We start from the raw sequence: 16,095 nt of genomic DNA, 5'->3' as shown, positions 1-16,095 counted from the left end.
GTCAAGCCCCCTCGTGTCTCCTGGCTTTGAACCCACAGCAGCTTCATCTCCATCCTTCTTCCTCCGAATCCCTTCCCTTCCCTTCGCTTTGCTGTGAGAGAATAAACTTCAGATGTAGGAAAACCCTGGAATCCTTCGTTTCTTCCTCCTCTTCCTCCCCTTCCCTGCCCCCACAGGAGGCCCCTCCCTCCGCTGCCTCTGGATCAACCATCCCGGCTACTTCGGGTCCAAAGCCAGAACTCATGTGTGTGGGGGGCAGATCCAGGGAGGGGGAGGGGCTGGACCCCCGTGCTCTGCTCCCCCTCAAGGTCCCTTTGAGGAGCAGAAGGCCAGCAGGGACGGTCCTCCCTCGGCAATTGTGGGGAGCCATTGGGGGCACCCGACACTCCCTCTACGTTCACCCAGCCATGTGGGCCATTTCTCTTCCTCCCAACTGGAGGGTCCTGCCCCATTTTTTCAGCCAATGCCCCCCTCCCCTTTTTGGGGACTCTTTCGAATGGTGTATAGAGTCTCCTGCCTGATGGTATAAATAGTGAAGGCTTGAGCAGGGGGTTGGACTAGATGACCTTTAGGAAATCCATCAGAAGCCATTCCTGGTGCAGAAGAAGCTTGACAGCTCTGCAAGGGGAGGGGGAAGGGGGGGCTCCATTGTGCAGTCCTGAGTGGAAGACCCCTTCCTTCTATCCAGCACCCCTAGATATCCCTGGACAGCCCCCCAACCGAGCCTGGACCCCTCCAGAGCTGATCCAGACTGGTTCTGCAGGACTCCAGTGGCCTCGATCCCTGAGGTGGAATTTCCCCCTCCCCTCCCTCATTTGGGGTCTTGGAGTCCCCACAGGAAGAATCGGTCAGTTTGTGATTGCGGGAATTGTTGGAAACTCTGAGAAGATCTGGGCTCCAGTTGGCAACACCTCCTCTTGCAAGAGAGCCTGCAGAAGGGACAACAACAAATGCACCAATTGGGGGTGGGGGGCATCAGAGTGGACTTCCTGAATGAAAAAAAAATGCTTTTTTCAGTGTCATTGAAACTTCAGTCACTAAATGAACTGTTGTAAGTCAAGGACTCCTTCCAGTGGATCACAGGACAAAGGGGCTGCCCCACCTGGACACTCAGCCATGGGGCAGAGGAGGAGAGTCCCTGAGCTGCCCTGATGTGGAATCCAGGCTTGTTGCCTGCTGGATCCTGGCCAGTTCCTCAGTTCCGCTTCGGAGGAGCCCAACGCTTCAGGCTGGGGAAGCGAAGCCCACGCGCCTCTTCAGCTGTTGGGGCTTGCAGAAAGAAGAGCTTCTGTGTGTGTGTGTGTGTGTGTGTGGGTGGGTGTGTGTAGTGGGGCTGTCAGGGAGAACTCAGAGAAAATCAAAATCTTGCAGGGGGAAACATGGAAAGTTCTGCTTTGATCAGGAGAGCAATGGGCGTCCCACCAGAGTCTCTCTGGATCTGGGGTCCATTTTGTGTGACTGGGTGTGTGCAGACACACAATTGTGGGGCAGGTTTCGACTCTGCCTCCTTCTTCAGCTGCAGGTGGGGACCCAGTTCTGTCCTGCTGAGGCCGGTGTTGGGCCAGGGCGAAATTTGTCCCCTCCAGTCCCCTCCCCCATCCCAGGAAAGGACTGAGGCCTCTCAGGATACAGGCCCTGTGGGACGTCTGCCTGCTGCAGCCGGGAGAGGGTTGGGGCTCTGATACCTGCCTGATGTGGTGTCTCATCCTCAGCCCTCAACAGCTGGTAGCTGCCCAGCCCCCCCTGACCTCCCCTGGTTGAGAGAGATCTGCCTGGCCAGCCTGAGGATGGGAGACCACCAGGAGGCATCTGGGCTACTGCAGAGGCTGAAACTGCTCCAAGACAAGGAGGGGGAGGCTTCAGGCCCTCCTCGAACTCATTTATTATTTATTTATTGGATTTGTATGCCGCTTCTCTCCGTAGACTCCCTTCCCTTCGGGGTGGGGGGAGGGGGTGACCCCCGAGTTCCAGCCATCCATGGGGCGGCGCCTCCCCCCTTGTCACCCGGGACAGCTGCTGGGGGCTCCCTCCTTCCAGGCTGAGCGGGTGGGGGGAGCCCAGAAGGACCCTACCAGCTCCGGATCCACTCGGCCCTTCGGGAGTCTCCGCAGCTCCAGCCTGGGCGCCCTCTGGGCACTGGGGGAACTCAAAGGGCATCCAGTCCGCCCCTCCAGGCGCCCAGAGAAAGGCAGAGTGGGGGAGGAGGATGGAGCCGGCACGAAGGAACCCCATAGAATGCAGCCCCCCTCCCAAGACTGAGAACCTCCCCCCGTCCCCTCCCTCCCCTCCTCTCTCGGCTTCGGACTATCTCCTGTATCGGGCGAAGTCAAGGGAGACTCTACCCGGAGACCGATGACGCTGCAGAAGGGAGAATTCCCATTGGTGCTCCTGCTCCTCCTGGACACGCCCAATGCCGAAGTTCGAGGAAAACTCCTCCCCCCAATCCAGACCCACCGATTCCGCCTCTTGGGTTGGGAGCCTCCGCGTCTCTCTCCTCTCTCGGTGGGGCGCTGGTGGAGCCGCCTCATCCATGGCTTTGGTGGGGGTCGCCCTGGTGCTGCTGGTGGGGGCGCTGGCCCGGATCCCCGGAAGCGAAGGGGGGAAGGAGAGCCCCGGTAAGGAGGGGGCTGGGCGGGAGAGGAGGGGGGAAAGCTTATGGGTCTCCAGAGCCCCCGACAGCCTCAATCTCTGCGTGGTCTCCTTCCCTTCCTCCCCACATGCCCCCCCCCCCGCTGGAGGATGGAGAGGGACCCCCGTTCCCCGATTGTAGCCGAGGGGGGAGTCGCAGCCGGGCCCCTCCCTTGCCCCCCCCCCCCACCGCAGCGTCTGGGTCGGAGGGGGCTGCAGGGAAAGAGGAAGAGAAGCGAAAGCGAAAGAGGGAAACTGAGGCGTTTTGGCTTTTTCCAAAACGTTTTTCTTCTGAATCTCAAAATTGAGGCTTTGGGGGTCAGGCAGGAGGGGAGGTTCGGTCCCTTCTGGGGGGACCATGAATTTGGGGAGGAGGCCAGGAACCCCCCATAGCTCCCCCGGCTCTATGGGGACCTGGGAGAGAGGAGGATCTGGGGGGCTTTGAGTTCCTCCCCCCAAACTGCCCCCCCTTGTGCGGGGGACTGGACACCCTCCCTTTGAGACTCTTGGGGGGCTGCAGGGGGTCTTTTGGGGGTGGGGAAACGGGTGTGATGAAGGCTGGCAGTTGGGCTGAAGTTTGGGGGGCAATAAGAAAAGTTGGGGTGATCCAGGGAAGTTGGGGGTTGAAGGGCTGGCAGACCCCTGGAGGGTCAGCCTAGATGTCCTCCTTGTGCCCCCTCCCCATACTCCCCTCCCCCACATGGAAGAGAGAGAGGGGGAGGGGTGGATATGAGCTTCCCTCCAGTCTCGAAAGTTCCCCCAGCCCCTCCCCCATTGTTCAGGCCGCTTTCGATCCAGCAGAGAGTCGATCTCCTGGACCTGTTGGGCTTCTGCCTGACTTTCCCCCCACCTTCCTCCCCTCCCCCTCCGCCGACCCCCCCCCCACAACAAGTCTCCCTCCCTCTCTAGGGCTGAGAGGGTTCCCTTTCCCTCCTCCAGGGGGCGTCCTGCACCAGTCTCTCCTCCCCTCCCCTCCTTCCGTGGGACCCTCCTCCTCCTCTACCGGAGGCTGGGAAGGATGGGCCCTGGGATCCCTCCTGACGGCCTCCCTCCTCCTCCTCCTCCTCCCCCCCTTCGCAGCCCATTTCCTGGTCCAGGTGAAGTTCGAGTGCCGCTTCCTGAACGGGACGCAGCGGGTGAGATACCTGGAGAGGCACATCTACGACCGGCAGGAGTTTGTCCGCTTCGACAGCGACCGCGGGGAGTACGAGGCCGTCACGGAGTTGGGGAAGGTGGAGGCGGACAAGTGGAACAGAGACAAGTTCATCCTGCAGGACGCGAAGGCCTCTGTGGATTCCTTCTGCCCGAACAACTACGAGGTTTCCCAGAGCAATTCTGTGATTGGCCGGAGAGGTGAGTCTGGGGGGGGGGGAGATTTTGGGGGACGGGGTCCCGCCCCCCCTTCCCTTTCCTTTCCAAGGGGGATCCAGGCCTCTGAGAGGAATCTCCAAAGAGAATCCACGGAAGCCACTCGTGGTCTCCTTTCTCTGCCTTTTTCTTCTTCATTCCGACTCATTTCCACTGCAACATCTTTTAAATCAATAAATAAGCCACCAAGTGAAATAAATCAATGTATAAAATTAAATAAGCAAATTAAACCTAGAAATAAATACATAAAAACTGATTAAATGGAAACGGAAACAAAAAATAATAAAATAACTTAAATTAATTTAATTTAAAATTATAAATGAAATAAAAAATAATAAAATAAAGTAAAATAAGTAATAAAGTAATAATCTCAATAAAGAATAGAATAAATAATAAACTAAATAATTACAATAAATAAAGTATAAATAATAATACATAAATAAATATATAATCTAATAAGTAACTGATCAATAAAAAATAAATAAATAACAAGAAATAAATAAAAATATGATGGGGAAACATAAAATGTACTTTGCAGTCCTGCCGTTTTAAATCCAGAGGCCTCTTATTTGTCTATTAAATGGAATTCCTGGAGGGGCGGAGGGAGAAAGTAGGTATTTAAAAAGAAAGAAAGAAAATATATTTTTCCCATCCACTTAAAATCTCCACAAAGTCCCAAGTGACCAAATTGCAACCTCAAAACCTTCACACTGCAGTCTTGAAAATAAGGAGGTTTGTGGAATAGGTTATAAAAATAAAAATGTAAAAATGCTAAATTGAAGCTTTTGAATTTCCAGGGATTTAAAATCTGACCCTTCCCTTTTCTTCTGAAAATACTTTTTTTCTCACCCACAATTTGCATTTCCTGTTTTTTTTTTTAAAAAAAAGCTGTTTTCACTTTGTGAATCCACTGCCTTCATTGTCTTAGCAATTCCACAAAGGCCTTTAAGGTCCCCAGATGCAAATGGGATCAGCCTGAAAAATGCAACAACCCTCCCCTGAAATGCCGTTATTGGTCTGCAATCTGACCAGATCCCAGGTTGGAAGGACAGATGACCATCTCAAAAGTGGTTGTTCTCGAGCAGGACAGAATTTACTGTCAAACAGAAAATCTCTCAAGAGGAAACAAAATGGTTCTCAAAGGACTCTGGGCTGGAATGGGTCAATTGTGGACCCTCTTGGGGGCTCATCCACACTAATCCCCCCATTGATCCATCCAACTGCTGAAGGAGATCAAGAGGGATCCCCTGCAAGGCTCTGCTGAGATGCTGGGACCCACCTGATCTCCTGAGCCTCCAATTACCCCCACTTTCCCTTTCCCCAAAAGATCCCCTCTGGATCCCTTCTCTTCTCTCCTCTCTGCCCTTCTTGCTCCTTCTTCCTTTCTTCCTTTCTGCCATCTTGGTTGATCATCTTCATGGCTCCGCCCTCTCTCCTCCCCTCCACAACCTCTGCGTGAAGCCGCTGGGTGAGGCCGTCCATCACCAGGGCTGGAGGTTTCCTCCGTATGCTGATGTTATCAGTTTGCGTCTCCACCTCTGGGGACACAGGTGATGCTGAGGCTGTGGGGGGATCAATGGGGGATCAGAGGCTTCGGCTGGACCCTGGCAAGACCAAAGGGCTTTGGGTCCATGGGGCAACAACATGGGGGACTTCAACCAACTTCCTTCTGGGTGCAGTTGCATTGTCCCAGAGACCCAGTTGGCAATTCTGGAGATTCTCCTGGACTCCTGAAGAGCATCTGCCAGTCACAGTTCGGAGAGTGTTTGTAATGCTTTGGGTCAGTCGTGGTCACTTTGGCAAATAAATTTAATAAATAGATAAATTTACTGAACAAATGAACAAATGTTGTGGTAATACACCAAAATTAAAAGTGTGGTTTCATTTTCAACAAGATCCCAGGAATCCTCCGACTCGTGCTGCGTCTGTCCTTTCCGTCTTCTGCATTATTTCTTTCCACGTCCACCACATCTGGCAGAAGGTCCCTTCCACCTCTGGGCGTTTCCAGCATTTATCCCTGTCAGACTTGCCTCTTTCGGGAATTCTTTTATGGAGACTGCAACTGATCCCAATCACAAAGGATTTAGGAGAGGGTCTTCGGAGAGAGGCGGCATACAAATCTAATAAATTATTATTATTATTATTATTATTATTATTATTATTATTATTATTCTCCCCCCTTTCAGGATCCCTTTTGATTTCTTGCTGCAATTTACTTTGGAAGATGACTCAAAACACAAAATACTTTTTTCAGGAGTGAAAAGGGGTCTTGGCCTGAACCAACCAACTGGGTCTTCTGTTCTGGGCCCTCCTGTGTCTCTCATGTGCCTCCTTCTCCTCCCTCCCTCCAGTCAAGCCCACCGTCACCATCTCCCCCACCAAGATGGACCCAACTTCCCCCAACACCATCCTCCTCTGCATAATGACCGGCTTTTACCCCGTGGAGATCGAGGTCCAGTGGCTGAAGAACGGCCAGCCGGAGAAGGAGGGCGTGGCCTTTGGGGAGGTGCTCCAGAACGGAGACTGGACCTACCAGCTCCACGTGATGCTGGAGACCCAGCCCCAGCGGGGGGACATCTACACTTGCAAGGTGGAGCACGCCAGCCTGGAGGCCCCCATCATCGTCCAGTGGGGTAAGTCCCTCCGCTCCCACCCCTCTTGGTCTGGGTACCCCATCCTGCCCTGAGAAGGGGGAGAGACCCTCTCTGTGGTGGGGGGAGCCAGAACGGACCCTCCTGGGGGAAGGTGGGCCCGATCCTCCTGCTCAGGTGGGGCTCCTTCTCCTTCCCCAGAGCCCCGTTCCTCCCGCTCTGCCAGGGCCAAAATCTGGACGGGGATTATGGGGGCTGTGATAGGAGTGGCCTTCCTGGCTGTGGGGCTCTTCTCCTACCTGAAGGCCAAGAAAGGTGAGTCTGGGGGGCTGGAGGAGAGGTTGTGGGGAGGGGTTGTGGGGAGAAGTATTTTGGAGAACTTCTGTTCTTGGAGGGTTTATTAAGGGAAGATATTGCAGGTTATTATGGGCTATCGATGGGGAGGGGGGTCCCTCTGAGTCTTCCAGCCATTTAAGGGTCCTGATTGGCTCTTTTTCTCCTTCCAGCAATTCCCATCCAACCACCTGCAGGTGAGTTTCTCCTCTTCCTCCCTCTTCTCAGCCCCTCCTATAAATTATGGGTATTTTTCTTTAATTTCTCAATTGTTCCTTTTTTAAAAGAAAACCTGCCTGAACAATATCTCTTAACCCCCCTGCCCCCCCTCCCGGTCCCAGGTGATCCTGCAGACTCCTTTGGGTTCCTTAGTTGGACCCTTGACCAGCTGTTCCTCCTGACCCCCCCTTCTCCTTGTGACAATTCACACTATTTCTGGCCATGTGACCCCAGGCTCCCCCCTTTGCTGCCACCCCATCTTAGCCCCATCTTCCTTGTTCACATGAAGAATCGCAGCCTTTTGCTCCCTGGAATGGGCGGATTCTCTCTCGGTCTTTCTCTGCCTGTGGGGGCTGAAAGGGAAGAAAAATAGGTTATTTCCAGTAAAAGTTTCTCCTTATATTCTGATTTTCTTCCCCTTCTCTTTTCCTGCAGCACTCGTGAATTAATCCTGCTGTCAACCTTCGCTATAATTCTGCATCGTTTCTACGCTTGGTTGCCAATAGTTATGGGGAGGGGTCTTGGGTAATGGGGGGGAGGGTGCAGGAGGCCCTGTGCAGTGGAATAAGTTTCCTCTTCCTTGAAACCAGGGGACCTGAAGGAGACCGTTAGAAGTGACATTCCATAAATGGGAGGTGGGTGGAAGATGCCTCCACCTGATGGTCATGGACACTAGGGATTGGCCAATCTCCAGAGGGGGAGGGGTCAAAAGGGGGTTTGATCTACGCAGGTATCGCACCTTTTTCTCCAGTCTTTGCTTTCACCTTGACTGCTCTCAGTTCTGGTTTATGATAAATTCACTTTTGAACCTTGAAAAGGACTCTGAGTTTTATTTCTCTTAAATTCTGACTGTGGCAGCTGACACCTGCTCTCCGATGCACAAGGATTTATTTTCATTTCTTTGGTCGCTGATGACTCTTTGTCCTGTTTGCAAACTCTGAAAAATGGAGGCAGAAGATGGGAAGTTGGGGGGAGGAGGAGAATGGCAGCGTGGACCTTCTCTTGCTGAGAACAGACCCCTCCCCACTTTCTTTCCTGTGAGGGAGGGGTGGAGACCATGTAGACTGTCCCCAGGGATGCTGGGCAGACCTGTCAGTCAAGCCCCCCCCCGTGTCTCCTGGCTTTGAACCCACAGCAGCTTCATCTCCATCCTTCTTCCTCCGAATCCCTTCCCTTCCCTTCGCTTTGCTGTGAAAGAAGAAACTTCAGATGTAGGAAAACCCTGGAATCCTCCGTTTCTTCCTCCTCTTCCTCCTCTTCCCTACCCCCACAGGAGGCCCCTCCCTCCGCTGCCTCTGGATCAACCATCCCGGCTACTTCGGGTCCAAAGACAGAACTGATGTGGGAGGAGGGGGGGCACATCCAGGGAGGGGGAGGGGCTGGACCCCCTTGCTCTGCTCCCCCTCAAGGCCCCTTTGAGGAGCAGAAGGCCAGCAGGGACGGTCCTCCCTCGACAATTGTGGGGAGCCATTGGGGGCACCCGAGACTCCCCCTACGTTCACCCAGCCATTTGAGCCATTTCTCTTCCTCCCAACTGGAGGGCCCTGCCCCATTTTTTCAGCCAATGCCCCCCTCCCCCTTTTTAGGGATTCTTTTGAATGGCATAGAGAGTCACAGGACGAAGGGGCTGCCCCACCTGGAGACTCAGCCATGGGGCGGAGGAGGGGAGTCCCTGAGCTGCCCTGATGAAGAATGGAAGCTTGTTGCCTGCTGGATCCTGGCCAGTTCCTCAGTTCCGCTTCGGAGGAGCCCAACACTTCAGGCTGGGGAAGCGAAGCCCACGCGCCTCTGCAGTTGTTGTGGGTTGCAGGAAGAAGAGCTGCTGCTTTGTGTGTGTGTGTGTGTTTTGGGGTATGAAGAGCCCAGAGGTTCTGCTTTGATCAGGAGAGTAATGGGTATCTCATAAGTCTCACTAGATCCAGGGCCAAGTTTGTGTGACTGGGTGTGTGTAAGCGCACAATTGTGGGGCACGTTCAGACTCTGCCTCCTCCTTCAGCTGCGGGTGGGGACCCCATTCTGTCCTGCTGAGGCCGGTGCTGGGCCAGGGGGGAGTTTGACCCCTCCAGCCCCCTCCCCCGCCCCAGGAAAGGACTGAGGCCATCTCAGGATACAGGCCCCGTGGGACGTCTGCCTGCTGCAGCCAGGAGGTTTGGGGCTTGATACCTGCCTGATCTGGCGTTTCATCCTCAGCCCTGAACAGCTGGCAGCTGCCCAGTCCCCCCCCCCCGTCTGAGAGAGATCCGCCTGGCCAGCCTGAGGATGGGAGACCACCAGGAGGCCTCTGGGCTACTACATAGGCTGAAACTCCTCCAAGACAAGGAGGGGGAAGTTTTAGTCCCTCCTCGAACTCGCCTCCCTCAAGAGATCTGTTGGGTATTTTGATGACTATTACTATTATTAGTATTAGCAGAGTTCAGCTGGCTTAATTTGCAGCGGAGTTAGCATGGCAAGAAATTCAAAACATGGTTCAGAATCCCATTTGTTTGCAATGAATGACCACTCCTTCATAAGGATGAAAAACACAATCTTTACTTACAATTCTGCTGTTTCGTGCAATTACAGATCGCAGGCAGATAGGTTTATATTCCGGTCCATATTAAGAACTTCTGGATGGTCCCATGTGTGAGGATGGCTTGGGATTTCATCTCACACATGTGTCCTCAGCCGAGGACAATGGAGGAGGTAGAAGGAGGTGAAAAAGGAAGGGTCATCAAGGCCAAACGAAGATCAAACAGGGGGGCACCTACTCTGCAGAGGTTTATATAGTCTGCAGAGTACCTGCCCCTTTTAGTCATCAAAAGTTGACACACTGGTCAGTTAATTGCGACCTGACCATAGAGATATATTTACAAGACAGTGCAAGCATGTAGTAGAGTGAGGGGGGAAGGTTAGAGTGGAGTGGAAACCATAAATTCAATTTTTTCAATTCAATTTATTAGATTGGTATGCCGCCCCTCTCTGAAGATTTGGGGCAGCTCACAACAATAATAAAAACAGTATAATAATGGAACAAATCTAATAATAAAATTATATTAAAACCTCCCAACAATTTGAAAACCATACAACACATACATACCAAACATAAAATATAAGAAAGCCTGGCGGAGATGTCTTAATTCCCCCATGCCTGGCGATAAAGGTGGATCTTGTGTAACTTGCAAAAGACAAGGAGGGTGGGGGCCGTTCTAATCTCTGGGGGAAGTTGATTCCAGAGAGCCAGGTCCGCCACGGAGAAAGCTGTTCCCTTGGGGCCTGCCAAACGACATTGTTTCGTCGAAAGGACCCGGAGAAGGCCAACTCTGTGGGACCTTATTGGCTGCTGGGATTCGTACGGTAGAAGGTGGTTCCGGAGGTATTCTGGTCCAATGCCATGAAAGGATTTAAAGGTCATTACCAACACTTTGAATTGTGACCAGAAACCGATCGGCAGCCAGTGCAGGTCACAGAGTGTTGTAGAAACGTGGGCGAATCTAGGAAGCCCCACGATGGCTCTCGCGGCCGCATTCTGCACGATCTGAAGTTTCCGAACACTTTTCAAAGGTAGCCCCATGTAGAGAGCGTTGCAGTAGTCAAACCTCGAGGTGATGACGGCATGAGCGACTATGAGCAATGAATCCCTGTCCAAATAGGGCCGCAACTGGTGCACCAGGCGAACATGGGCAAACGCCCTCCTCGCCACAGCCGAAAGATGGTGTTCCAATGTTAGCTGTGGATCGAGGAGGACGCCCAAGTTGCGAACCCTCTCTGAGGGGGTCAATAATTCCCCCCCCCGTTGTGGTTCAGCCTGAGCCAGATCAAAGACCAGCTGCGTCTCTGCTGGCTCCATGCCTGGGGGATGCTGAGAGCGGAGAGGAGAGTTCTTTGCAGTCAGACAGTGCAGACAGCAGTCACGAAAGTGAAGGTGATGCAAGGCCTGGGAGCCCTTGGGAAGGGCTATCTCAAGTAAGTAGCTGTGATTCCCTGGAGTCCCTGGATGATGACGCACAAGCTATCATTAGTATGCGGCAGAGACGCATAGCTCAAAGGAGAAATCAACTGCGTAGATATTATCAAGGGGTTGGGTGTGGTCCTCATTAGCAGGGAAGGGTTTATAAGGCATGAGAACCATTTTGGCAGCGTGGAGTGTTATCCAAGGGGAGTTGGTGTTATCTGCATTTTCTCTCAGCGTTTTTGTTCCTGGCTCATGGCCCAGCAGTATTGAAGACTGGTGGGAGGTGTGTGTGTCTGTTGGCTCAACAGCCTCGTCTGGCATTAAGGATCCTGTGTTTCTGTATGAACAATTGCCTTCGTGTATCTATTTGGAGTTCCAGTGTTTTCCTGATCTGTAAGGACATTTTCTGTTGGCTCCTTTTCTCTTTACCATTATAAAACTGTGTTTGGATTCAACCGGTGTGTCTGGCTTATCTTTTTGGGTTGGTCATAGCTTCCGGAGTGTCCCAGACAGAACACCCACCAGGGTAAAGGCCGGACAGATGGAATTGTCCTTGGGAGGCAAAACCCACAGCCACTCCGTCTTCTCAGGATTGAGTTTGAGCTTGTTGACACCCATCCAGACCCCAACAGCCTCCAGGCACTGGCACATCACTTCCACTGCTTCGTTGACTGGACATGGGGTGGAGATGTACAACTGGGTATCATCCACATATTGAGGATACCTCACCCCATGCCCTTGGTTGATCTCACCCAGCGGTTTCATGTAGATATTAAATAGCAGGGGGAAAGGACCGACCCCTGAGGTACCCCACAAGGGAGAAACCTAGAGGTCGACCTCTGACCCCCCCACTAACACCGACTGCGATCTACCGGAGAGGTAGGAGAACCACTGGAGAACAGTGCCTCCCACTCCCAACCCCTCCAGCCAGCGCAGAATGATACCATGGTCGATGGTATCGAAAGCGGCTGAGAGGTCAAGAAGCACCATGACAGAGGACAAGCCCCTGTCCCGGGCCCGCCAGAGATCATACATCAACGCGACCAAAGCAATTTCCGTGCTGTAGCCAGGCCTGAAACCAGACTGCTGAGGGCCTAGATAATCTGCTTCTTCCAAGGACCGCTGCAGTTGGAGCGCCACCACCTTCTCAACAACCTTCCCCATAAAGGGAAGGTTGGAGACTGGACGGTAGTTATTAAGCACGGCTGGGTCCAGGGAAGGCTTCTTCAGGAGGGGGCGCACAAGTGCCTCCTTATAAGGAGCCGGGAAGGACCCCCTCCCCAAGGAGGCGGTGACAATCTCCTGGACCCAGCTCCGTGTCACCTCTCGACTGGCCAAAACCAACCAAGAGGGACACGGATCCAGTAAACAGGTGGCAGAACTCACAGCTCCAATGGCCTTGTCCACTTCATCAGGTGTCACCAAGTCAAACTCCTCCCAGACAGATGGACAAAGACGTTTAGCCCCAGTCGCCTCGACTGACTCATTGTCAGCCGATACTGCTATGCAATTGGAGTCGAGCGGATCCGAGCGACTTTATCAGCAAAAAACAAGTTAAATTCCTCAGCACTGCCCTGCAAGGGTTCCCCAACTCCCCCCTGATTAAGAAGGGAGCGGGTCAGCCTAAACAGAGCAGCCGGGCGGGATTCCGCTGATGCAATCAAGGCGGCAGGGTACGCGCATCTTGCCGCCTTGAGCGCCACTTTGTAAGTCTTAATAAAAGCTCTTACAAGTGTTCGATCGGATTCGGACTTACTCTTCCTCCATCGCTTCTCTAGACGTCTCTTTTGGCACAAGGATCTCCTTGTGCCAAAAGTGTAGCTAGTGGCGCCAGCCACCATGAACTTGTAGCAGGCTTAGGACTTCAGGCACCAGGGCTCCATCAGTTCCTGGATGGACAGAAGGAGATAATTGTGTTTTGGGGTGGGGAGAGAGAAAGGAAAAAGAGAGAAAGGGAGGGAAAGAGGGAATGAAGGAGGGGGAGAAATAAAGAGTGAGAGATAGAAAGGATAGAAAGAGAGAAAGAGGAAATGAAGGAGGGAGAGAAAAGTGAGAGAAAGGAAAGAGAAAGGGAGGGAGAGAAAGAGGGAATGAAGGAGGGATTGAAATAAAGAGTGAGAGATAGAAAGGATAGAAAGAGGGAGAGAAAGAGGAAATGAAGGAGGGAGAGAAAGAGTGAGTGATAGAAAGGAGAGAGAAAGAGTGAGAGAAAGGAAAGAGAAAGGGAGGGAGAGAAAGAGGAAATGAAGGAGGGAGAGAAAGAGTGAGAGAAAGGAAAGAGAAAGGGAGGGAGAGAAAGAGGGAATGAAGGAGGGATTGAAATAAAGAGTGAGAGATAGAAAGGATAGAAAGAGGGAGGGAGAGAAAGAGGAAATGAAGGAGGGAAAGAGTGAGTGATAGAAAGGATAGAGAGAAAGAGGGAGGGAGAGAAAGGAAAGAGAGATGAGAAAGGAGGGGGAGCGAATTATGGATGTCAGAACTCGTGCATCCACCTTTTCCTTCCCTGCAAGTGATTCCACTTTTCTCCCCCAGGAGAAAATTTTGCCGTGCAAAGACCATAAATGGCTTAAAGTTTCTGTATCTGAGATGGACAGAAAAACAAAGGCAAAGAATTAGAAAATGGAATTCAGCCACTAAGCAACCTTCACCCAATCTGCCCGGAGCCCCAAGGGGCTCATCTCAGCACAGGGCCGAGGCCCCCCAATCAGGGCAGGGAGAGGTAGAGAGGCCGCTCCGACCAGGAACCCGGTGCGAATCCTGCCTCCTCCTCACCCGGCTTCTCTCCTCCCCTGCTGGGTCTCCTTAAGGGCGACCCTCCTTCCCCCCCCCCCCCCCTCGGCCTCTTCCCTGGATCCCTGCCGCCTTCCCGGCATCCCCGCTTTCCCCTGCAGGCAGAGGGCGGCTGGGATCCCTGACGGGTCGCTCCTCACCCAGGCACGTCTGGATGCCCAACCCCCCCAGCCTCTCCGTCCCCTGCAGAGCCACCAGCGGTTAAGGGGAGTGAGTGCAAAGTCCTAGAGCGCCAAGCGTTTGTTATGTCATTTCCTTCGCCGCCGCCTCAGCTAAACCTGCCGTGACGTTCAGTGGACCAATGGGAAAGCCCCTGGAGTTCCTTTTTCTCGGCAGAGGGTGCCCCCTAGTGGATTTGAGGCAGTGCCAGGATTGCAGAAAGGGCGGGAAAGAGGAGCGCGTCTGAGAAGGGAGGGGGGGGCAGTGAGCATGGGAAGAGGAGGAAAGGCTCCTCTCAATGGCTCCCTGTCAGACAGAGACCTCGGCCTCTCCAGAGCCGCCATTTTCTCCGTCTTCCTCTCCTTCCTGTCCAGGAACCGTTTGTGGAGAGGAAGAAAAACCTCTCTGGAGGATTTGAACTCTCCTCCCTCAAGAACCCCCTGCCCAAGCTAGAGAGACTAGATCAGTGTTTCCCAACCGTGGCAACTTGAAGATATCTGGACTTCAACTCCCAGAATTCCCCAGCCAGCATTCGCTGGCAGTTGGGAAACACTGGACTAGATGACCTGCAGGGTCCCTTTCAACTGTAATAATAAATAAATAAAAACAGCCGCCCTGAAGCCTCCGCGGAGATCGGGAGCGGCCTCCGAAGGGTCCAAATCCTGTCAGAAACGGCCGGGAGGAGGACCGGGAGGCTCTCTGGGGAAGCCCGGCCTGCAGGGGAGGAAGGTGGGAGACAAGCAGAGAAGCCACAGCCAGGGAAAAGATTGTGGTTTTCAAGATCGATTTCTCTCCTTTCTTTACACACCGCTCCCTTTCTCAGATTGACTCGGCTCTGGTGCCCGCGGAAAGAGACTGAGGAGAAAGGGGCGGGGACCTCGTTCCGTAATGGAGGGAAGCATTTTTTACCTCAGGCTTCTGAATTCAGAAGCGAAGAGGGCGAAAGGGCGCCTCATTTCTGGCAAGAGAAAAAGATAGAATTGTAAACCTCAGAAAGGGAGATCGTGGAAAGGAAAATAAAGCTGAATTATGAGGAGAGAAAAAAACCCATTTCCACGGAGGGACCGAGGGGGAAATTCGCCTCACGAGGCGCCACTGGGAAGCGAAAGCCCTGAAGGCTGGGGGGAGGGGAGCCTCCTCATGGATGCCCCCACCATCTTCTCAAGCAGATCAACCGCTGCAGGGGATCTACTCCCAGACACAGGGGATCTCGAGTGGGGGGAGGAGCGTGAGGAGATCGCCCGAAACTCTCTGGGCTGGAGGGGAATCCGAGTCCGCCCTTGACGACCCGCTTCTAGGCGGCGAGGAACTCGGAGGTTCCCCAGAAAGGCTCCCGGTCTTCGTCTTCTGACCGCCCGGCCGTTTCTGACAGGATTTGGACCCTTTGGAGGCTTCCTCCGATCTCTGTGGACCCTTCAGAGCGGCTGTTCTTGGAGGAGGCGAGTTCAAATCCTCCAGAGATTTTTCTCCATCTCCACAGACGGTTCCGGGACAGAAAGAAAGTGCCGCCTCGAAGCCTTACTCTGACATTGAGTCATCGAGGGTTCCTCCCCCCCCCGCATCTCCCATGTCCATCATCTCCGTCCTCTCCCTTCGGGTTCCTCTTTCCCGCCCTTTCTACCATCCCGACACTTTGCCCCAAATCCACCAAGGGGCGCCCTCCGCCAAGAGAAGGGGACATCGGGCGCTTCCCTATTGGCCCCACCGGAGGTCCAACGTCACGGCTGCCTTTCCAACAGAGGCTGCGGAGGAAGTGACGTCACACAGGCTCGCCGCTCTAGGATGCCGCACTCGCTCTCCTTGCACCCTGGACTCCGTAGGAGGCGGAGAGGCTGCGGGAGAGTCTGGCGGAGAACATCGAGACGGGCCCCGGGTGAGGGATGGGGTTGTCTTTCTGGGTCCCATGCTCCCCAGCCGCAGGGGCAAACAGGGAGCCGGGGAAGAATCCGACTGAGGGGAGGGGAGGCCTTGCAGAGGCCCAGCAGGAGGAGAGAGAAGCCGAGTGAGAAGGAGGCAGGATTCGAACCAGGCTCCCCGAGGACCTGATCCTAGCTCCGGAGGGGGAGAGAAGCGGGG

General features: G+C 53.6%; 1 protein-coding gene across 1 annotated transcript; it reads left to right on the top strand.

The window, feature by feature from the left end:
• Positions 1-2,455: 2,455 nt before the first annotated feature.
• LOC139155610 (DLA class II histocompatibility antigen, DR-1 beta chain-like) lies at positions 2,456-7,956 on the top strand. Its single transcript, XM_070730810.1, has 6 exons — positions 2,456-2,615; positions 3,709-3,981; positions 6,348-6,629; positions 6,789-6,902; positions 7,094-7,117; positions 7,575-7,956. Exons 1-6 carry the CDS (start codon positions 2,531-2,533, stop codon positions 7,586-7,588), a joined length of 792 nt encoding a protein of 263 aa, XP_070586911.1. The 5' UTR covers positions 2,456-2,530; the 3' UTR covers positions 7,589-7,956.
• Positions 7,957-16,095: the final 8,139 nt, after the last annotated feature.

Source organism: Erythrolamprus reginae, unplaced genomic scaffold, assembly GCF_031021105.1.
Source record: "Erythrolamprus reginae isolate rEryReg1 unplaced genomic scaffold, rEryReg1.hap1 H_33, whole genome shotgun sequence".
Lineage (NCBI taxonomy): Eukaryota > Metazoa > Chordata > Lepidosauria > Squamata > Dipsadidae > Erythrolamprus > Erythrolamprus reginae.
This window is presented reverse-complemented; position numbering and strand designations above follow the sequence as displayed.